The following is a 22,757-nucleotide window of genomic DNA, read 5'->3' as shown; positions in this document are numbered from 1 at the left end:
ATTGATCCTTAAGATTAATCCTATATTTTCTCTTTGGCGACTGTATTTCGCAATAGCGAGATGAATAAAACGAGCGCACCATCGACGAACCTGTTTGCGAGGGATTGCTGCTTTCATCCAATTGAAGAGCTCGTTTCTGCCCACGAGAATCTACTAACCAATGTTATTGGACCAAAGGCGGAGAATTGGGCGGGAGCTAGCAAGATAGGTTGTACAACTGAGAATGATTGACGTTCGGTTATCTGTTTTCCGCTTAAAAATGCGCCATGAGTAAATACGTTTAGGTAGATACTGGTATTTCCCTTTTGTATAAGTGTCATGTAACCTGTCATATAACTGTAAGGATTCAATTCGTATTTCATGTTTTGAACACGGAGTTGGGGAAGTAGGAAGGCGCCCTGGGTATTTAAGTCTTGCCTCCGTGGCTAATGGCCACTCCCTGGTAGCGCCCTGTGGGCAGGGAAATAGTAAGGAGGCGGGAGGAGTAGCCCACTCAGGGTGGGGGGGAGAGGAGACCACCTCAGACTCCAACACTGGCTGTAACCGCGCTGGGAGGAGAAAATGGCTCACATGTGGGAGGGCTTGTGTTATTGGGATGTACAAGGGGGCTGTCGGTGAAGCAACACATGTGCCTATGTAAACAGGACGGAGGGTGGAGTCCATCCTCACACCAAGCCTGCATCCACAACTCTGCCTGATGTCAAACACCATCATTTCAGATGGTCATAGAGATGGATAATGCTACTTCTACTATTTATTTTAATCTCAGGCTACTCTCTGAGGTCTAACAATTATTGTTTCATTAGTCTTATCGGGTTGACAGTGCTCAATGCTGCTTCCATTTATCAGGAATAAATTTATTGTATTTACAAAATTAAAGTACCAGTAGTCTATAATCTTTCTTAATTGCTCAATGCTGGTTCCATATATCAGGAATAAGTTTATTGTATTTACAAAATTAAAGTACCAGTCGTCTATAATCTTTATTCATTTTAAAATTATAGCCTACTGAAGTCAAAGATGGCTACAACATTATTTTCTGAAGCAAAATCGTAACTCTTTGTGCAGCAAATTGCCCACTTTGTTGAGCTCTTGTAGCCCATTTCAACTCTAAAGTAGCCTCTTTTTTTTTCTTCTAAACCAACATATGCTTATGTAACAGCATATCACCTTTGTATTAGGTCCTTTTGTTAAGTCAAACTGTGAACTGGGCGAGCCTTCATCATGATGATGAACCCATAGGCTACATTCTTGCCTAACCCTTGAAGAAATTAAAATAGGCTACTGTTAATGCAATGACATTGTCTATCTATTTGATATTATTGACCGAAAGGCTTTTCATAAATGCGCAAACAATAATTGTGACTGGAGGTCATATGTTGCTTATCTTGCGAACCGAGTTTTTATTAAAATGTGGTCCTATGTTGTGTACTCAATCTTTACCTCTGACATTAGAACAATAAAAAAAATGCAGGTCTTGCTTTTGTTTCTGCAGGATGCGTCGCAGCTGCGTCCCACGCGCCTCTAACTGTTTCAGATGAGATGCAAAGTCACTTCCTACAATCTGCTCAAACCAACATCATCGTCCACGGAGCATTCATCCACACACATGCAGGCTGGGGTTAACATGAAGACAAATCATTGAGCTACATTCCTCACTGAACAGTAGAGCAGGCTGTAGGGCTGGAGGTTTTGACAGATTGCTACATCACAGATCACATATCTGAGCTCGCGACAACAGGAAACGAGAAGGAAAGCGCGCTTGCTGACAGAAGTGAAACCTGCCTCGATGAAGGTGAAGCTGCTTTTCTTCTGCCAGGTTTGTTTGTTATTTGCTTTTGCCCGGAAATGGAAAGGCTTGTTGTATAACAGATACACAGTTGACCATCTACTAAGTAAACTTAGTAGATGGTCAACTGTGTATGGATGATTTCTTTAATCATATAGCCTAGAACTTACATTAGGCTGACTGAAAGACATGTAATCAAAAATGTTTACCTTAAACTGTAATAAAACGGGTAAGGCTCATTAGTTGCTATAAAATGGCTGGAAATTAAAAATATTCATGACGTTTCTTTTGTAGGTTTTAATGTAAACGAATTTAAAGGAATGTATCTGACTGAAATATTTTGAACATTGCCCATACTTGTTGGATTGCTTTCAGGCTATTATACTCTTTAGATATTCAATGTTAAAATTAAAAACTGTATGTTTTGTCTCACATTTATTTCTTATTAGTAATGACATCAATATTTGATACAAAAAGAATTGTCGTCTTCACACTTATAGTAAACTTAAGTTGTTTCTGAACTTGACTTAGTGCAGTTGTGTTTGGGTGCTTACAAAGGTAGACTGATATTTTACTGGTATTTGTCTTACATAAGTCTCCACACTGTAGATAATGGTTATAAGTGGGTGGATATATATTTTAAAAATTAATGCGGTTCTTTTTACTTGGAGGTAGTGCTTGTTATCTGTAATTATATGTCAGATTTTTTGTGATTCACTGTCCAAAATTTCTAAGAGCACAGTTTATATACCTAATAACAGTTCTACTCAATGCTATAGAATACTGCCACAAAACAATTCATATCCTGGACTTCACTGTGAAAAACTAAAACATGTTATCATTATTGTGCTTCTGAAACTTCAGACCCACCTTGCTCTGGAGCTGTATGTGATCTGAGGCGATGGAGAGCCCGTCTTCCACGGTGAGGCGGCGAGCCTGGATCAACAGCAGCCGACAGAAGCTCACTCTGGAAGAAGAAGACACTGAAGGACAGCCACAGAGCATCCTCCAATCTGCATCTATAGCAGACGATGATGTCTTTTCTGACGGTAGGTTCAAACGTATGGGAGTGTAAGGGATACATTGAGCACGTACGTGTCTTCTAAGTATCTTCAAATTGAGAGGCACATGGTCAGGAATAGATTTTATGGGAAGGAGAGTGTATGACTTCACTTAATCTACATACTATATAAGAAAGGCTTGATCTGAAATGGATATTGAAACAAAAACTTGGATCGATTTAGCTTTTAAAAATAGCTTAACGTGCTGTATTATTTCAATCCAATCAGACTTCCACTTTTAAGTTACAAAAATACAACAGCACTTATATTTTGTAAAAAAAACAAAACAACACTACTCATTAACAGAATCAAAGAAAAGAATAAAACAAATGTGCTGTTCATCCCCTAAAGCAAGTATTACATCTCCTTTATGTCTTCATGCACTCAACCCAACATATAAAAATATAAAGTTAAATAAAATTAATAAAAAGATAATAATAATAAAAAGATAGTAAATAATACAATTATTTTTACAAAGTATAAGGTACCTTCAATTGGATGTTGTACATGTCTCCAGTTATATATAATGCTTTTTAGACATGAAAATGATTGCACTTGAAATGTTAATGCAAATTTGGTACAAAGCGAAGAACACAAACAGTTGTTTAATTTAATAAGTTTTTGATTTCCACAGGATGCTCCACCGGAAAGATTGAGACCTGGCTCCTGGGTTGTGGGTGAGTCAGCTTGCTTTACTACAGTTTTTATGTAAGATGACGTTTTTCTAAATTACAAGGTGTCAGTCAGTTGAGACTGGTTCAACAAACATTGAGTAGAAAGTGGAAACTCTCTGAGGTCAGGTGTTCCAGGAAGACTGTGTGGTAAGGTCGCTGCAGTTCTGTTTCTGCCACAACAGCGTTAGATGATGACTTTATCAAGGACGGCTCCTTTGGAAAAAAAAGAGGCTTATTTTAGTTCTGTAAACCACTTTGTTAGAGTGCCCTTTGCTGACTTCTACTCGTCTGACAGTGTTGAACAGAACAGCAGATTCTTTGCATGGGTCATGTTATGCATGCAAACAGCTGTGGACAAATGTTGTTTGTGGCAAAAAGCAAATATGTTGCTCTCAGTATGTAGATCGAAACAGGTCCTCATACAGTAAATGTGACTAGCCTAGTGATTCAGTGTAAAATGATTATAAGACTAAAGGAATGATCAGTTCCTGCTTTCATGAAACTGATTGGAGGTCAATATTGAATGTCTCCTGTTTAAGTCAAAGAAAAGGAAGCTGCAGTGGCTATGTGACAGTGTGTTGGCATCTAAATGACTTCTAACACCAGGACAGAATACTGTAAAAGGAAGGGTGTGATGGTTGACTTTTGTGAACTACACACAAAAATGACTAGATGGGTTAGGAGGTGTTAACCTCACTGCTGATCAGCATGTGAACATTTCTAGAGGAAGTTAGCATGTTGAGAGATAGAGAAATATCTGAGTAGATCTCATGATTGCATTTGCAGTAAGGATGCTATAATTTCCCTGCTTAGGCTATCTATGCAAATGCAGCAGCTTATTTGAAAGAAGAAGCATGCCATTACACTGACCTGATATATGTGTGTTTGTATGTTTGCGTAAATAATCTGGAATTGTTTTTTACAGGTCAGGTTCCCGCACAGAAAACACCAGTCAGCTGAGTTTTGGTGAGTATTAAGGGAAATAAAGACTTCTTTTGAATAACCATGTACCATCAGAAAATGTCCTTATTTATGATTGTTAGTAAAGTTTCTCAATAACACCTTATGCAACTTAAAAAGAGAGGGAAGATATTTCACTTAGTAGTGATGTTTTTGCCAAAAGTAAATTAACACATTTACTGTTTGCTTGCAAATCAACTCAAATGAGTACAAAGAAAGAAAGTCTTGTATTTTGTGTTAAGCAGTGTTTGAGTGTCCATACACTTACAGAGACATTTCATACACTCCAGCTACGGTGGAGAAAGCATCGCATTTTTTACTTCGGTAAAAGTAGCATTACTGAAGTAAATATAAATGCTTTTATTATAAGAAATACATACAACAGTACACTGAAATGCTGAATTCGGCTTTGAAAAGGTATTTTCAGCCAAGTATACTTTGACTTTCTAAACCTTAAATACTTAAGAATAAATAAGAATAAATCAAAACAAATAGTGCATACTACTGTGCATTACATTTATGTTTTCTACTGGTTTAACCAATGACAGTGCATCATCTAAAAAGAGCTAATTAAACATCAATTCTTAATCCCTAAAGTAATTTGTTATAAAAAATTAATGCATGTATATATATCGGCGATTTAAAAGTTACAATATTTGTGACACAATAATACAGTATGATATGATACGATACAGTAAGGTACGGCATGTTATGATACAATTTGTCAGATATGTAACACTTTACCTATTCATTCTTGAGGTATAAAATAGCATGAATTTGAAATTTGAGTGTTTTTAGTTCACACTTAGGGTTAGTACTTACTGTAGTTAAATAAATCACACCATTCCGGTGACTCAAGCATGACTTCTTTTTTCCTTTTAAAAGGTTTATTTTTGGGACTTTTTATGCTTTTATTTAGAGATAGGACAGTGGATAGAACCAGAAGTCAGGGAGAGCGAGAGAGTGGGGTATGACATGCAGGAAAGGAGCCACAGGTCAGATTTGAACCCAAGTCGCCTACTTGGAGGACTATAGCCTCCGTGCATCGGACATGCACTAAAAACAACTAGGCTACTGGCACCTCCGTACAGGCATGATTACTTAATGTTTATAGAGATGTAAACTACATTTGAAATTACTTACTGACTTTGTGTTTTTTTTTTTAGAATCTGTGTTAAAACCCAACACCTTTGATGATGAGCTGAGTCTCGGTGCAGATGGTGAGTACACAGTAACTTACAAAAGTGCATGAAACAATTCAAAGCAGGAAATGTCGTTGTAGGAAAATGAGGTGTGCATCATGTACAGGCTTACATTTGCTTATTCTGTAAAAGCAGGGACAATGAGCCACACACTGCGACCCACTGATGCACATCAACTGTATTATGTCATCAAGAAGTCCAGAGTTACATAGTACTGAAACTTTTGCCGAGAAGGAGAGTTTTGGAAAGGGAGAAGTATAGCACAAGAAATTCTCTTCTCTTTTCTTGATACAAAATGTAACTACACTAACAACAACAAATGTAGCCGTATCAGGGCCACACATAAAGAAATCATTTCAGAAAGTGATTTTATTTAAATTGCAGGGTCTTTTACTAGACCCTATTTTACAATTTAAGCTTTAAGCCTCATATTTCTGAAGTAACAGCAATAGAGGAACTGCATAGAGCTTGTCTGTAAGCATGAAAATGTTTCATTAGTGGGGTAACAAGTTCAAACTGACACATATCTGAAGGGGACACGTTTGCAAAAAAATAGGGATTCAACTATTGTTGCAAATGAACATGTACAACTTTTTTTCAGCTTCTGAGTTAAACGGTGGAGTGACATCTAAAGCTTGGTAAGTAGCAACTGTAATCTTCTATCTGCAGTGCAATAAAACAAACAACAAGATGAAAGAGTTAATAAATGTTCATATGAATCCATGTCAGAGTCAGATGTAGAGTCATAAAGTGTGACACAGATTGAACTAACTGCACACCCACCCAACCTAACTCCAGACACTTTGTTGATAATTGTAGTCACTGGTTATCCCCCTGCATGTTGACGCTGTTTGTGTTGAAATGACAAAGCTCCCATTTTTCATTGACTATATGCTAGTCATGATGGCTTGTCATTTTACTGATGCTTTCGTTATTTTTTGAAGGAAAATATACTGTAAAAGTCAGATCTTACATTGGAAATTTACTCTGTAATAAATAAAGTTATTTAGCACATCGCCGTGGCAACTCCTTACATGTTTATGTAAAAACCATACAGCTCTTTTTGTACATTAGTTAGTTAGTTGGTTAATTAGTTTAAACTGCATATTTTTAATATCATATTTCTTATTGTAATATTGTTATTTTACTGTTCTCTTTGGTTACTATGTTTTATTGTTCTATATTTATTGTAATAAAAAAATTACACATTACTAGACATTCAACTTACGTTTAAACCTACTGGCCAATAATTGATTCTGTTTCTTCTTTTCGTCTTCACTCGACTCTTTGCTGACCATGAAGCCTCGCACAGCATACTTCCTCCAAACAAGGACCATGCAGACTTACCTGCAGGTCAGATAGCATCTACTCCTTAAGATCAAAAAAAGACAATGATGTCCAAATGTTGACACAGAAAGTACACTAGGTTTTTCTTTTTTTCTTTCAGTTTTATCGATTTAGGCTCTGTGTTTACTTGTCGGCTAACAAGTCTTTGCTTACATTTGGAAGCATACCAAAAGTTTTCTATAGAATTGTTTTTGTATTTTCTTTGGTATATTGTAAATAACTTCTCATGTCTGATGTTTTGTTGTCCAGTACATCTCGGCCAAATCTATGTCTTCCATTATTGCACTTGGGACACAGCATGGCCTCCAGCTGCCCCTCGTCCTCCACCTGTAAGACTACATCAAGGTGAGGCTTCAACATTTATGAAAAAATAATGTGGGTTTGAACACAGGAAACTGCATTTCCTCCTGAGTTTGATCCATTTCTGGTTTGTTTTTACACAAATAAATCAGTAGCAAAAAATAAAAATCTCTGCTTTATTTCTTGATTTCTTTGTATTTACAAGTATTTATAATGTTATTTTACGCATTTATAATGTTTTTTTTTACGCATTACACATCCTTTAATACAGCTGTCTTGACGGAAACTCTAAAACAGGAAAAAGTCTGTATCTCTCATCTTTCTCACATGCACACCAGTGTTTCGGACGTCCTGCAGTTGTGTTCGGAGGATGCAGAGGAGACGCTGTACCAGCTGGGTTTTGGCTGCGATGAGCCACAGGTCACTGTTCGAATTCCACCTCGCTTCTTCACCTTCCCCTCTTCGGCTCAGGGCATCAACTTCCGCCTGTTTCTCGACTCACAGCTGCGGCGGATAAATGAGGAAGACCCCGGCCTCACTCTTGCCAGTGAGACTATTAAACTAACTTTACTGTTGTTTGTTTTTGTCATATGATTTGTATGATATGATTATGTATTTTTATTGTATTCGTTCTTCTTTTTTCCCCCTCTAAAGGTCGTTTCAGACAAGTGCAAGTCCTCACAGCGATGGCCAACGCTTTCTACTCCCTCTACTCTCACGTGTCCCGTACTCCTCTGCAGAAACTGGCCACACCAGAGTTCAACTTCTCATCGCCCATGGAGAGAATCGAACGCTTCAGGAGCAACATCCGCAGCGAGCCGCGATCGCCGGTGGAGAGGCTGAAGGACACTGTCTCCAAGATGTGTCTTTACACGGGCTCACCTCGAGGGTCAGAATCTACCTCTCCGCAGCCCTCGCCCAGGAAGAGATCCAGCCTGCCTGATGTGGTGGACAGTGTCCTAGAGAAAGTCAAATCTGGGGCGATTAAGACACTGGATATGGGGGAATATAGCAAGAGTAATTCAGCTGCTGATGTTTGGCTGGAAAAGGATGCTGATAAATCCTGTAGAAAAGGGGAACAGGAGCAAACACAGCATATCATGGTGGATAAACAAACTCTAGAAAATGAAGATAAAAGCTGTCATAGGGAGATGGAGGGCTGTAAACCATTAGAGAATGCTGAAAACAGCATCAAACCAGCAAATCTTGACAGCAGGACTCATTGTGAAAGAACGTCTTTAGCGTCATCGTTATCAGGAGAGACCTTGATAGAAACAGATCATGAGTTTATGTCATGTTCATCTCCAAGTGACATAAAAACTGCCCATATGAAAGCAGTTGCCAAGGTTACACACGATCTAATCTGCCCACAGATAGTGGAGAGTGTACACACGGCGCCTTTCTGCACACGCAATCCAAAAACAAACAGTTTACCTCTAATCTGCTCTGAGACAGAAGGCATAGATAGACCCTGTCCTGGACCAGAAGCAGCTATCTCTGAGCATGACGAGGACTTGCACTCAGGTGATGTTGCGAGGGCCCTGGTGGAATCCAAATCACTTGAGGTCCCGGCTCAGCATGGTAGCCAAACCCAGTGCTGCATCACTGTGACCGGCTGGGAGGGGGAGGTAGTCGATTCATGTCCCTCAAACACACCAGATTCCAGTCATACCTCAGCTGTCCAACTTGTCCAGACCTGTGAGGAGTCATTCATTGAGGAGAAAGGTCAATACCTGAATCCACTGACACATCAGTGCCGGGGGCTCGTCTCCAACAACCTGCCACAGGTTAACTCCTTTGAGCTGGAGGAGGTACAGTATAGGGAACTTATAACAGTAATACGTAAATGTGTACACTAGATATGGACTAAAATTGAGATACATTTGTTTTTTATTCTATGAAGTGAGAGTATTGGACTTAATATTAGAACTCCCTGTGACTGTGTGCAAGTGTTTATTGTGATGTTTATAATCAATCATATTATTGTTAATGGTTTGAAGCTTGATCAAACATGGTCAGTGACTCAGCTAACGACTCTCATGTGACCATGCTTGATCTTATAATGATCCACAGAGGCTGTGTGTCTACCAGTTAGTTTAGAACTAGAGAGGCCTTTCTGTGGAGAGGTCTTCAAGATCTTTAACTTAGTCCAGTTGCCTTTGGATCAAGCTTTGAATTTTACCGTGACCTGGATGACTGAGAACCTACACAGACATTGTTAAAATAGTGATTGTGCACGTCATTGTTTCTTAATTATACAGCAGTAAAAGCAGTAAACACACCGTTCTTTTGTCTCCATAGGTACACAGTGCAGGGGAGGAAGATTTTGGACAATCAGTAGTTACTAGAACAGGAACTTCCCTGTTGTCCAAAAAACAGCAAAACAAAGGTAAAGCATGGTTTAATCACTCTTTATTTTATGACTTTTTTAATAAAGCAGAAGCTACAACTTTAGCTTTGCTACACTGCTGAGTGACATTTTAAAGAACTGTAACCTCTGAAAAGAAAATTCAAGCAGCTGTTTCTTCTTTAAACAGGATTAGTCATCAATTTTCTGAGCACCCTGATAAACAGCCAGTCTGAACACTTCTAGAGACTGTAAACATGTCAATAAAAGTGTGAAACTAACCAGAAGACACAAAGTAATTCGCAGAAATGTCTTTTAGTGAAAAAACAAACAAAAAAAACCTGCAGAACTTGAATATTTGTTGTGGGGCTCACTGAATGGGGTTGGGTTTGGGGTCAGTGATGACATGTGAGGAATGGAGTAGTTTAGGGATGAATAAGTGAGCATGTGTGTGTATCCAGGTCATTGTGCAGGTGTGAAAGTAACAAGGAAAAGACTGTTTGCCTAATCGGGTCACGCTGCAGCTGCGTTTGTGCAGAGTCGTACAGTTTACGGAGCTGTAGTCTGACTGAGTTTGTGTTCCTGTGCAGGTGAGGTGGTCCGGGGCGACAGTGTGCAGTCAGACAGCAGCGGGTATGCTGATGAAGAAGTCAGCCTGTCGTCCAACACACTGCGGATGATCGATAACCTGAACTCCATGTAACAAACAAAAAAGAAAACTCCTATCAGCCCAGAAAAAGAAGACATCTTTATACTGTTGGAGACTTTTCCCTTCACAGAAGATTTTTTGAAGAATTTTTAAATTATTGCAAGCATTTTGTTTCTCCTGCAGTCTAACATCGAATAGACTACTGTAAATAATAATAAAAATAAGTTAATAAAATGGCTTGATGACGCACTTTGTGGACATATTTAATTTAATTGTCATTTAAATGAAATTTAAGCCCGTTCAAGTTATTTGAACAAAAGCTGGCAGTAAAATTAACACACAAAAAAGTTTCACAAAGTCAGTTTCACATTTTACTTTATTGTTCGTCTAAAAACGGAGAAATTTTCTATCACCACAACAAAGAATTCTTGTTTAAAAGTATTAAAGTTAGCACCTGAAACTCACAAAAAAAAAAAACAGGTTCAGTTCATCGTTGACAGTAATGTGAAGAACAAAATGCAGATCTTCCAGTTCAGAGAATTAGGTGGTTTGAAACACACAGTGCTGTTCCAGGAGATACCAGTGGGATTGGGAGTCAAAGTAATGAAACACGGTCAGCTTGCAGTGTGCAAAGGACATTATCTTTTTAACAAGTGAAAAGTATTTTTAAAACGGTTTTTAGATGAATGCAAACACAGTACAGTACACGGTGGTGAATCCTTAAGAAGAGGAGGAGGGATAATACGATGAAGAGAATCACTCATCAATATTCAAATTTCACTTTGGGAATAGTGACTAAAAAGAAATCAAAGTGACTTAAATCACAAGTGGAACTAAATCGGACAAAAGGAGCACTGAAACGTTCAGTTTTAGAACTCCATTAAAGAAAATGAGGTAGTTTTGTTTCTCTGGTCTATGATGTCAAACACCTAAAGTGAGTTTAAAGTTTAAAGTAATACATCACTACTGCAAATGATCAAACAGTGGTCATTACACTTCACTATGTTGTTTGCACATTTTGGGGCAGATGGGACCAAAGTTGAGAAAATAAAAGCATTTGTAATGTAGAGTCTTTTATAAGCTCATGTGTGGAGTTTTTGGCTGGTTATAAAACACACTAATGTTAAAGATGATGCCTGTGTTTGCAAATCATCAAGCTAATCAGACTAAAATGGACAAGATTGATTATTTCTTGATGATCTTAATACCTGTAAACACTGCTGGGGGGGGGGGGGGGGGGGGGGAGTCAGACGGAGTGGTTAACCGTACTCTGCAGAAATAGCTTTTCTTTTCTTTTTTACTATTTCCACAGCAATTATTTTTGTGTGATACATTTAAAGGTTTCAATAACGTGGGAGATATTTAAAAAGCATTTTTTCAAAAAGGGACAAAATGAGTAAAGATAAGAGTTACAGCTTTGTCCACAGGGGGCGTCAAAATTGGGACAAACCGAATGTTTAACTATCCTCAAAGTCAAAAGATTTTCTGTCGTATGGATTGTACATTTTTAAACTTGTACAAATTTACACAGGAAGTTCATAAAAGGGGCAACACTACATCCTACTGTGACAATTCACGTTATTATTAGCCATCTAAGTCAAACGGTGACTCCTTTTCAACTTTTGGAATGCCAAGGAGTAACATGATTAGTAAGGGTCCATGTTTAAATTTGGAAAAACTTATTTCAGTTCATAATGGCAGACAAATGGCAACATGTTGAGTTTTAACCACTGAGAGTTAAAGCAAGAGGGATGAATATCCCAGAATTCAAATCTTTAACGCCCAACATCAAGAGCGTCGTGGAGACAAAAAGTTTTTAGGGTTCAAGTCCAAAACAATCCACATTTTCAATTCTTGTACAAGCTCTTCTGGAAGTGGGGCAGCCTTTAAAATAATCATCCTCTGGTACGGGTGCAGCAGAGTCTTTTTTCTCTCCCTGGTTCCTTGCGTGGCTTGAAATTTGGTCTCTTTTTTTCCATCCATGATAACGGGGCAAAACGAAGCACCAATGAGAAGCAAATTCCGTAGTCCAATTTCTACAACTTGTTTAAGCTTTTTGTAGGATCAGAATTTTCAGCAATTCTTTGGGGATTCTCTACAAGAGCGACTCTTCTATGTTAAGGTAAAGGCTCTCTAAGTGTTAGACTTTCAGAAAGAGTGCTGCTTTCCAATGCTGGGCAGACAAGAACCAAAAAATAATTTTAAAATAGTGAATGATAATTAAATGATAAATGTCAAGGAGAGGGGTCCATGAGTGTTTGGGCAACTAAATCTTCATTGGCAACATTAAGACATCCAAAAAAAAAAGATGGCTCCTGGGGGCTCATCTGGATCAGAAGAAAATGTCTTGATTTCCAAATTTGAGGTAATTCCTGTTGTTTGAAGTGACCACAAAGTGCCTCCTCCATCCTTTATGGACATTTTATCCCGGCACTGTGTCAGGGCTTGTTTGGGTCTTTGAGAAGGCAGATGACATCACTTCCCTCCGGCCATGATTTTGAGGTACTGCAGTGCATTGTGGGCCGCATTGGCCCGAGCGGCGTCTATACTCGGTGCGAAGCCGTGGCACACTGTGATTGGCTGCGTGGAAAGCTCTACCAGACACTGACACAGGCCGCTCAGACTGCGTTCCTCTGAAACAAGAAACAGAGAAGTTAACAAAAGTTGTTTTTGTTTTGTTTAGCTGTTACAGTTTAGTGTCTGCTTTGTGTTTAGTGCTGCTTCAGCAATGTTAAAGACCTCATTGTGGCTGGAGGCATGGCTGAGCCTCCTATGCAAATCGTTCAGTCGCATTTCCTAACATCAGTGTGATCAGACAACAGTTAGTAATCAAAACTGCTACGCGTTCATTTATCAGCTTCAAATTCTTGTTCATTTGTGAAGTGCTGTCTACACATGAGTAAGTACATCACTAAAACAATCATAAAAATCATAAAAAATACACCACATAAAAAAAAAGTCAGCCTGACAAAATGTGGCAACATGCAGCTGCAGGCTACTTCCTCCATTTCTGATGACAGTAACTGCAACCACACCGCATGACTTTCTTTTTCTTTTTTTTTGTGGTACGCTGTTATCATTTAAGATTTGACTAGAACGCTGTTAAAGTCTTAGTGTGTGCTGTTGTGAAACCACTAAGAAGCTTCCCCATCAGCAAACATAGTCTGATGAACCCTAATGAGTTTTGTCATAATTGCCAGTGAGTCATTTATTTGTGTTCACTGTTTTTGAGCTCACCAAGATCCAGGTAGCTAACGTCGAAGCGCTGCTCAGCTGACAGGTCACTCAGCAGAGAGCAGAAGTTGGAGTCAGAGGGCATGCCCAGAGGATGACTGCGGAGCTGCAGGATCTTCTCTCCAGCAGAGTTACGCAGAGAGTCCCATGTGCAGCTGAAGCCTTTACTTTTACCTGACTCAGCTCTGTTACCTATGTGCTGTGTGTGAGGCGAATAAGAAGTAGGGTGCCATTAAAAACAGTATTATCTGCCAGAAAGATTGATGACATTGCTATGGATATTGTGGTGAAAATACATAATTTGAATGATATTAAGGCATCACCTATAAGGATGCAAAAGGTACTTAGTTTTAGTCAACTGCCGGACATAGTAACCGTCTGTTTCCTTACCATGTTGAACGTGTCTTCTTCTGTTTCAGCTTCGTTACTTGTCCTCAGGTCTACTGGGACGTCGTGTATTCGTGATAACATCTTTGCTGCTGCGTTTCTCTTGGCTAACTTCTTGGAGGTTCCACTGCCTGCAGAGATCCAGGAGATTGAGAATGAGAAATGTTAGGCTGCATACAGCATGTCATAAATGTATTTTTAAAAAGTGGATTTTGTTGTCTCAAGAGACAAAACCGGTTAATTGTAGAATGAAACATTTTAATTTTACCAATTTCCACAAATCTCTCGACTCTGCAGGTCATGGTGAACTCTTTCCGATGTGCTGGACCGGACTCCTGAGTGACGGTGTATTCTGGCAAACGCCATCCTTTCTGCACCACCAGTTCCTAGCAGAGAGGAACACAAACATGTAATTATCAAAGCAAAAATGCATGCAACTATAACACTTAAACTACAGTGGGTGTCTGTTTATTCACCTGCAGAGCTCCTACAGGGTTACATTCGGACTGCTGAGAACTGCCTGAGGTCTTCATTTCAGACTGGGAGCTGTGCAGAGAATGAGATAAAACAAACACAGAAGAGGAAATACTGAAACCACACTGGCTTCTTCTCTCAAAGAAGGTCAATGACTTGACATCCCGTCAGATATACAGAACATACTAAGATGTTAAATCTGAAAAACATCTACTGACTCTGGAATCACATTTTGTGAAACTGACCCATCTTCATCAGTAGACACGTCAACACCAATAAATCTGTCAACTCCAACACCAACCCCGGCAGGACCTCCGAAGCCTCCTTTGAGCATCTTCAGAGCAGCCTCTGCTGCTTTGTGCTTGGCCGCCTTCTTGCTGGGCCCTTGGCCGGTGCAGCTGATCTCTCCGACGGAGACGCGGAATGTGAAGTTGGGCTGGTGGGCCTGTCCCTCGGCCTTCAGCAGGTCGTACACTGGGGTCTTGCCTATCCGCGTTCCATACTCCTGCAGCAGACTGATCGGCGTCTTTCCGGGATTCACAGCCAGCATTTGCTCAATACTAAATAAAAGAGATGCAGAGCATGAGGGAGACTGTACATCAGCTGTTCAATTTACAAAATATCAGACTACAGTTAAAAAACTATAAAGACCTTTGCATTATTATTTGATCCAAAATGTGTTCTTGTCACATGTTAACATTTTTTTTTTTTTTTTTTACACTCTTTCTACTCCATACTATCAGTACTGCACTGATCAGGGGCAAACACATTTAAAAGGACTCCAGGTTGTGGTGCTTATCAACCAAATTGTGTGTCTATTGTTTTGCCCACACCATTTAACAAAGGAGAGGGCTGGACAACAGTAACATTTCTTATGCATATTTTAGTTACATAGTTCTAACATAAGTGTTAGACCTTGGTTTTCACACTATAATCATCTTACTGCTTGAAGGACGTGCTTGCTCTCTACAGTGGACTGTGTACACTATTAACAGACCGAAACACCAAAGTGTTTTAAGTTAATTTCCTACGACTGAAAAACAATGAACACAGCAAACCAATTTAAAATTAGTTAAAAATGAGCCCGACAAAACAAAAAAATAATTTACACGAATTGGCACGATCAGCGTGACGACACAGATGTAAACAAAGAGCAGGAACAGATTTTGAAAGTATTATTGACAGTAAACTTAAATTGGCAGCTGGAGCTCCTTCAAAGGCACAACTGGAATTGTATTTTGAAACCAGCCAGATCTAAGTAACAAAATGTCAGAATAATACAGCTTTTATTACAACATATTTTGATAGAAGGGTCTTTTTTTTTTTACCATACTGTAAGCCATAACAGTGAGCTAGCTTAGCTTGTGTGCAGCTTCACCTGGAGCACCCGGAGTTTCTCTTCCAGCTGTCCGATGCTGTCTCGTCGTTCATTCCCTATTTCACACAGACAGAGCCGATCTGTTTCAGATGGTTAATCCCCCCACCTAAACAGGCCCCTTCTTTCATTTGACAATATTATCCCAGACGGATTGGTTAAGGCGGCGAAGACTTGACGAGAGCCCCCCTTTCGCTCCGACGGGACCACAGGACAGGACACAGCGGAGTGATCTTCTGGGTGCACAGATATGACGTAGACGGAGCCCCGCGAAACTTGAATTCCTTTGGTGTTAAGCCAAGCCTGTAAATGGAGTTTAGCTCGTCTTTTAAACCGGAAAACCCTCGTTTTATCTACGTTTCTACTCCACGGTACGAAGTTTAAATGTTAAAAACATCCACCTCATGACTGTTTCATCAAAACAGAAACAGGTGACCGGCTTCTATAGCTCGACCGGAAGTTGTATTTCTGAAGGGTTGGAAATAGAAAATATTTGACAAGCGGTACGTTTTAAATGTTATAATAATTAGGGTAATTTAAGGCTGAATTTATTTAAATTAAAACTGTTATTTTATCAATGTACGTCATCCTTTCAGCAAGCTGGCAAACCAGCTAACTCAGCTGAAATCTTCAACCAGACAGCTCCATCTAAAGTGGAAGAAAAAGTAAGTTCCGTGATAATAATAATAATAATAATAATAATAGTAGTTCATTTCTGTCTCTTTTTTTAATCTTTGTGTTCGAGCAAATATCTGCCCAGAGAGTAGTTGAATAGTGTGACCATTTTGTCCTGTATTCAGTAATTTGTTATGTCTAAAACAAACCAGGAGATGGCGACAGTCAGTCATTTGAAAACACTCAGTCCTCGGGGGTCTCACTGTTTTGCTGACACCTGCCATCGTCTCTTACTTCATCATATAACCCCCTTCATATATTAAATATTTGCACATTCTGGTCAATATTTTGCCCATCTATGCAAAGCTAGCTTTTAGCTATTTGCTATATAGCTTAGGCCAGGGATGGGCAACTTTGGTCACAGCAAGGGCCACATTCATTCAACTCTCACTGCCAGGGGGGCCAAATTGTAGAATACCAAAACGATTACAGACAATTATGTCTCAAATTTAACTCAACATATACCAGTGATCAAATATTATTATGGACATATTTCTGGTGATTTCAAGGCAGATTTTGTCATGTTTTCTTCATGTTTTGATATGTAAAAATTGACCTGAGGGCCACATTGAGGGTTGACGAGGGCCGCCAGTTGCCCGCTCCTGGCTTAGGCTATCATTTGTCTCATATTTGTTCTACGTTCTGTATTGTAACATTTTTTTAAGATATTTTTTTCCTTATTCTTACTTTCATGTTCTATGTTAATATATTTAAGGACCACAGATAAACATCTTTTAAATAAAATACACAAAAATACTGGGAAAGCTGAAGGTCAAACAGTGAATGACAAACAAATTACAATACATTAAATAAAAAAATGCAAGTGAGAATCTGCTTAGACAAACACTAAATAGCCTGCGTGATCTGAATCAAATTTACGCTTCTTTTTCCTTTAAATCAACAATGAACCTAAATGAACATCAAACAGACTTGAATAATAACTGAGCAGAGAGGCCAGTTTTTTCATGGACAGCCCCTTAGCTGATGTTGTCAGCCACCTTTGAATATTTATAATAATACATGTTAAACAGTTTAAAAACGTTTTCATTATCGCACATACAATACTGTATATAGCCTACATACAGAAAACCTGAACATATCAATTTGCAGAAGAAACAGATTTAGAAATGTTGCTTTTATTCCTAATCTAGGCAAAGGTGATATTGCAATTGATGGTATCCCTACAAGCTGACAACTTTTATTATTGTTGGAGTTTCATCGCTTAGTTTGGATCCATTCGCCTCAGGGAATAAATATACACCAAGGACTTGTGCAGACCCTTGAAATCCTTTGGACCCACAAGTTCCTCTCGTATGAATGCCGCCACACTTCCATAAAACATTTCAGTCCATTTTCCACCCCTCCATCATTTCCTTTATTTTTGTGGTTCAACAATTAATCTCACGATGGTTTGCTCGTAAACCCCTTCTGGCCACCATAGAAATAGAGCTTGGTCCCTGACGGCTTCATTCACTGGCATCGGTGTGTCAGTGTAGAGAAGCACATTTTGCCAAGTGCAACACTAAGTGGACTGGCAAAGACAAATGGAGAATGATAAATGAAGTTGTCTTCTGTTTGAACTCCCAAACTTACAATAAAAACATAATGATTTTTGTGCAAACAGAGGAAACCCCTTCTACTCATTACTTTCAGTGATAATTTTAACTGGACCTTTATTTGTCTGCTAAAGCCTTAATTTATTAACCAATGACATGATAAGCTTAGTGTTTTTATTGAGCTTGTGGTTTAAACAAGGAGCGAATGACATCAGAAGTTAAAACTATCTTAGCAGTTTCATTACCTCCAAAAATGTATGCACACACAGACACACACATCCACTTTCCTTTCCTCTGTCTTGGCCTGGTGAATTAGTGTGTGTGGTTCTTTTGTTGCCAAAATCATCAGTAGATATCTTCAAGCACAGAGCTGTATGAATGCTCTTTTTCCCCTCCTCCTATCCACAATATGATGTGTTTCCTTTTTTGTGTGTGTTTTGATCCCTCTCATGCGGCCGGGCTGTGCTGTGGTGAGGCGCGGGTTCGAGTGGCGCTCCTGTGTTATTTTTGGCAGCTGCAGCGGTTGGTGGCTGTTGGGGAGAGAGGAGACAGAAGGGGGGATCGCATGAAGCCCAAAACCGAGGCTGTTTAAGGGATTTCTGTCTGAAGGAATTGCTTTGTAATGATCAGAGTCTCATTATGGATGTGTGCACTCATGCATGGACACACTCTACAATCACAGAGAGGAAAAAGGCTGGCATCCACATTTGTTCATTTAACACTTCACAAACACCTCATATACATGTTCTGATTCACAGACCACACACTCGGTTGCTAAATTGCTTAACATGTGAGAAGCTTAGATTTTTAAAGAAATAAGAAATGTTCCAATACCATTTTTCCTTTCCTATCAGGTTTCCACTATCTAGACTCGAGTATCTGCCAATGTAGAGAACCCTTTTCTACTATTGCAATTAAAAAGCATCCAGATTATTGTTATTGAACAGCTTGAGTCTAGACTTGTAACCCTGCGTTGATGTCATATCATTGCAATCATTGCTGAATGACTTATACAATAAAGGAATGCAAAATAAAAAAACAAGCTAAGCACCCAAGCTAAGCTAACATTAACCTGATTTTTTTTTTTTCACATGAAATGTCTTTATTTTGTGTTTTACCAGTTAAAAATATCTAAACTTTACACAAACAAAAAAAGCTTTTAAATGTGAGCTTGGAAAAAATGTTGTTGGCTAGCTGGTTTTGTGTTACCCTCTCTGTCTTGTAGCTCTAAAACAATAGAAGTGGTTACAGAGATTCAGCTAAACTGTCCTTCGCTCTGCAAACTGGATATCCTGACTTGGGTATTGGCTAAAAAATGTCTTTGTTTGTTGGGCAAATACTCACCGATAACAGTGATGAAAGCAGACATCTCTTGCTTTGACGGTAGTTCATAGGCTACTATTTTAGAGAAGAAGTAACAGTTGATTTCTTGGGGAGGAAATATATTATAGTACCACATCATTGCACTGACTTGTATTACATGGTTGATGATCTGTTAGCACATTTTAGGTCGTATCAGAAGCATTTCTGAACGCCGTATCAGTGCAACTCCAATGAAACCAATGAATGATGGGAGAAAGGCAGAAATCTGCCATCAAATTTAAATACTTTTCCTTTTTATTTTCCAAAGTCTGTCACATGGGAACTATTTCTTGTTTGTCATCCACTTTGGTTATGCTCTCTCTCTCTCCTCTGTGGGAGTCAGTCTGAGACATGCCGCCTGCTCAGACTACATGCAGCGTCAGACATTCACGCTCCTCCCTCTACACTTCTGAAAACACCATTTGAAAAAGATTTTCTTGGCCGCAGATCAAGAGAACATTATTACTCGATTTTATTTATTTATATATTGTGGCGGCGATGTGTGTGAATGTATGCGTGTGACTATGTGTGTGAGTGAGTGTGTGTGCGGCTGAGTGATATGTAATTGTGTATGTATGTGCGTTAACCCACAAAGATATTTCAATTTCTCCAGAATATTAAATAAACATGCAGCAGCAGCAGCAGCAGCTTCAGTGAAGCGCTGCCTGCCAGTGGGTTTTGGGTTGGATGGGTGGCGGTGCTGGTGGTGACGGGGGGAGAGGGGGTTTGTGGCCATGGCTCTGGGGGGGTGAGGCAGCTCATGGTCAGGGCCCCCGCCGGACACACTGGCGCCTCGCGCTGGAGGACTTCTGAACCACCACACTCCTCCACCAAAAACCCTGCCAACCCTGGCTCCCTGCTCCCGCTCCCAACCCAAATCACTCAGTTCTCTCTCTGCATTTTAACTCTCTCTCTCTCTCTCTCTCTCTCTCTCTCTCTTTCTGTCAGTCTTACTGCCTCCCTCTTGACTTGTTCTCCTTTTTTCAGTTGATCCAAATCCAGATTCATTTGCTATTTGGCCGCCTTCTCTTTTCTCACTTACCGCTGTCTTTTTTTTAGTGGCAGGTCTCTGATTGTGTTTTCTCCACTTTTTCTTCAGAGGATTTAGTGTTTTCACATATCTACTACCTCTTTTCTGCACAGTCTCTTAAATCCCTTCACTAGAAATGTTCCAAGGAAGTATTAAATGGCTTTAAGTAAAAAAAAAAAAAAAAAGCAAACACAAATGGTTTGGGCTTCCTGTCAGTCAGAGTTTAATCAAGATAGTAAGCATTTTCAAAAGGAAAGAACAGTTTAAGGCTTTATAGTTGTAATGGTACTAGGATATAATTTGTTTTTTTCCAACCTTAACCAGTAGCCAGATGCCTGTTCCCCTTGTCGGTTCCTGTTAATACTTGTACTGAAGAGCTCCTTAAGTTCCTAAATTAATTATGTGTCCTGCTAATTAATGGCAATTAACGTTGCATGATGACAAATACTCGTGATCATTAAAAAAGCCAATGAAAGTATTTGATTTATGCCTTTAATGTGGCCGTGCAGAAATATCCTTACTGCACCTACTGCTGTGTAGCTGTGTATAATTTATTTATGGATGTCAATGATTTTAAGTACAGTGGACGCGTCTTTATGTGTCACACATGCGATTTTCTTAACTTAATTTCTCCTTGGAAGCAATTTGTCATCCGGAGGCCATTTAATGGGAAGCATAATATCGTTTTAAAGGGGCACAGAGTCACCCACAACCCTCCCACACTTTCTATAAACAAAATGGCCTCATTTAGTGCAACATTTGGTGCATCGGGCAGCAAGGGAGGACTCCTTTTAAACTTTAAAGGCACTGCTATGGAACAAGCTTCAACCATGTATAGTGAGAAATGGAAATATAAAAGTAATGCATGAGGGCACTCAGTTTTGTGTTTGTTTTCTTAAATGTGAGCGGGGGGGGGGGGTTAACCTCCATCAGCGATGTTAAAATGATCCAGGGAGGGGAGATGGAAAGTAGTGCTGCAAGAAGCAAGTAGCTAAGCCATAAATACTGAGCTTATGAAATAAGTGAAGAAAATCCCTCACATCTATAGTTATTTCATCCTTAGCTGTTTTCACACATGTACTAAACTCCTACAACATTCTAAATTTTCAGGGTGAGCTACATGAGAGAATGCAAATGGCTGGATTTTTTCACTGATTTTCACCCGGATGTAATGGTAGCCCCCCTAGAAAAACATTCCTGTAAAGTCAGGTGAGCCAACTTGTAAACGCAGCATGTAATATTCAAGAAGATATACCTCGAGCAAGCAGGCCGGGGTATTGACATTTACATCACGCTACTGGTGCGATCATCATGCGTGTAATGAAGCAGCTTCATACACGTGTGCTTGCCAGTATGCTCTATTCCACTTGTTCGTAGATACTGTGAATACTTCTAATTACAAGTAGCTTTTATATGAAAAACGTCAAAGTGTCAAAAATGTTTTAGAACATTTCCAGGAGTATATGCTTGTATGTGCTCTTTTGAAACATGCTGCTGTTTCCATTCTGAAAGTGATGGCTCAGAATGATAAGCAAAGAGACAACAGACACCTGTAAGATCACCCAACCTTTTTACCTTTTGCCCTTTCTTATCTCTTATGTTTTCCTCTTTATCCTCTGTTTTATACAGCCTGACCTCCTCTGCTCTTTAGGTCATGTTATGGTTCACTCAGGCCTTTCCACTTTGCTTAAAGCCTTATCTTGTTTTTCCTTACAGTCTGACTGCTGAGCCTCTGGGCGTGCTGACATTCTTTTCCCTTTCTCCCCCCCTCTTTCTGCCACCGTCACACCTGCAGACACCTGTGCTTTTGTCCTCCTTTATTCCTCCCACAACCCCCTCAAACTACCCTGCCTGTGGCTATGTCGGAGCACAGTCCATTGTTTTACTTGCCTATTCACTGAGGAGCAGATAATAACAGGAAGAGGAGGTTCATTAGCATTTGTTCAGCACATCATGATGATCTGCTCATTCGCATGAAACAGCAGGAATCTCATAATCCCAGGAGAAGTTCATTAAGTAGTTTATGTAGCTCATCAAGTGTTATTATTAATCCAAAGACTGCTTGAGTGACTGTTTTTAAATTGTTTCTTTGTGTTAGTAAGGTCTGAAATGGGCTGCGTGATGTTTTAAACAGGTGTCTCTGGGATCCTCTAACAAGTCTGATTCTGTAAACGGAGTACAGGGGCACGAGTAGGCAAAGCATCTGGAACCAATTTGTTCAGCTTTTCCCTCTGCCCTGAGTGTGTCAATGAATGTATATTTTTCCTTTTTTTTATGACTTTATTTGAAGCGACACTTAATGTTTCCTGGCTTTAAAAAAAAAAAAAAGAAGTAA

The 22,757-nt window shown here is 39.4% G+C and overlaps 2 protein-coding genes and 1 long non-coding RNA gene across 7 annotated transcripts; 2 read left to right on the top strand and 1 right to left on the bottom strand.

The window, feature by feature from the left end:
• Positions 1 to 1,542: 1,542 nt before the first annotated feature.
• tespa1 (thymocyte expressed, positive selection associated 1) lies at positions 1,543 to 10,578 on the top strand. 2 transcript variants are annotated; one of them, XM_065954679.1, is made up of 12 exons: positions 1,543 to 1,795; positions 2,654 to 2,838; positions 3,485 to 3,527; positions 4,450 to 4,490; positions 5,651 to 5,704; positions 6,288 to 6,324; positions 6,989 to 7,039; positions 7,283 to 7,378; positions 7,672 to 7,880; positions 7,988 to 9,144; positions 9,635 to 9,722; positions 10,271 to 10,578. In XM_065954679.1, exons 2-12 carry the CDS (start codon positions 2,691 to 2,693, stop codon positions 10,381 to 10,383), a joined length of 2,037 nt encoding a protein of 678 aa, XP_065810751.1. In that variant the 5' UTR covers positions 1,543 to 1,795; positions 2,654 to 2,690; the 3' UTR covers positions 10,384 to 10,578. The 2 variants fall into 2 exon arrangements, with proteins under 2 accessions (XP_065810751.1, XP_020492382.2); XM_020636726.3 differs by having other exon boundaries at positions 1,544 to 1,819.
• Positions 10,579 to 10,687: 109 nt separating this feature from the next.
• Positions 10,688 to 16,045, bottom strand: tarbp2 (TAR (HIV) RNA binding protein 2). 4 transcript variants are annotated; one of them, XM_065954682.1, is made up of 7 exons: positions 15,803 to 16,045; positions 14,670 to 14,984; positions 14,427 to 14,496; positions 14,219 to 14,321; positions 13,954 to 14,081; positions 13,567 to 13,762; positions 10,688 to 12,962 (listed from the first exon to the last, which is right to left on the bottom strand). In XM_065954682.1, the coding sequence occupies exons 1-7, from the start codon at positions 15,853 to 15,855 to the stop codon at positions 12,805 to 12,807; spliced, it is 1,023 nt and encodes a 340-aa protein (XP_065810754.1). In that variant the 5' UTR covers positions 15,856 to 16,045; the 3' UTR covers positions 10,688 to 12,804. The 4 variants fall into 4 exon arrangements, with proteins under 4 accessions (XP_065810754.1, XP_020492450.1, XP_020492451.1 ...); XM_020636794.3 differs by having other exon boundaries at positions 14,643 to 14,984; positions 15,803 to 16,044; XM_020636795.3 differs by having other exon boundaries at positions 14,219 to 14,336; positions 15,803 to 16,041.
• Positions 13,982 to 15,088, top strand: LOC109986239 (uncharacterized). Its single transcript, XR_010666407.1, has 2 exons — positions 13,982 to 14,114; positions 14,248 to 15,088. It is a non-coding gene; the product is annotated as an uncharacterized lncRNA (long non-coding RNA).
• Positions 16,046 to 22,757: the final 6,712 nt, after the last annotated feature.

This window comes from Labrus bergylta, chromosome 5, assembly GCF_963930695.1.
Source record: "Labrus bergylta chromosome 5, fLabBer1.1, whole genome shotgun sequence".
Lineage (NCBI taxonomy): Eukaryota > Metazoa > Chordata > Actinopteri > Labriformes > Labridae > Labrus > Labrus bergylta.
Note: the sequence above shows the minus strand (reverse complement) of the source record. Positions and strands in the feature narration are given on the sequence as shown.

Excerpts from the sequence above, each read along its gene's own strand:
- tespa1 (XM_065954679.1), top strand. The coding sequence starts at position 2,691 with ATGGAGAGCCCGTCTTCCACGGTGAGGCGGCGAGCCTGGATCAACAGC. Across the intron at positions 6,325-6,988 it reads GGAGTGACATCTAAAGCTTG|CCTCGCACAGCATACTTCCT; the intron begins GTAAGTAGCAAC and ends CTGACCATGAAG. Across the intron at positions 7,040-7,282 it reads CCATGCAGACTTACCTGCAG|TACATCTCGGCCAAATCTAT; the intron begins GTCAGATAGCAT and ends TTTGTTGTCCAG.
- tarbp2 (XM_020636793.3), bottom strand. The coding sequence starts at position 15,855 with ATGAACGACGAGACAGCATCGGACAGCTGGAAGAGAAACTCCGGGTGC. Across the intron at positions 14,985-15,802 it reads AGAAACTCCGGGTGCTCCAG|TATTGAGCAAATGCTGGCTG; the intron begins GTGAAGCTGCAC and ends TCTTTTATTTAG. Across the intron at positions 14,497-14,642 it reads TCACAAAATGTGATTCCAGA|CTCCCAGTCTGAAATGAAGA; the intron begins GTCAGTAGATGT and ends TTCTCTGCACAG.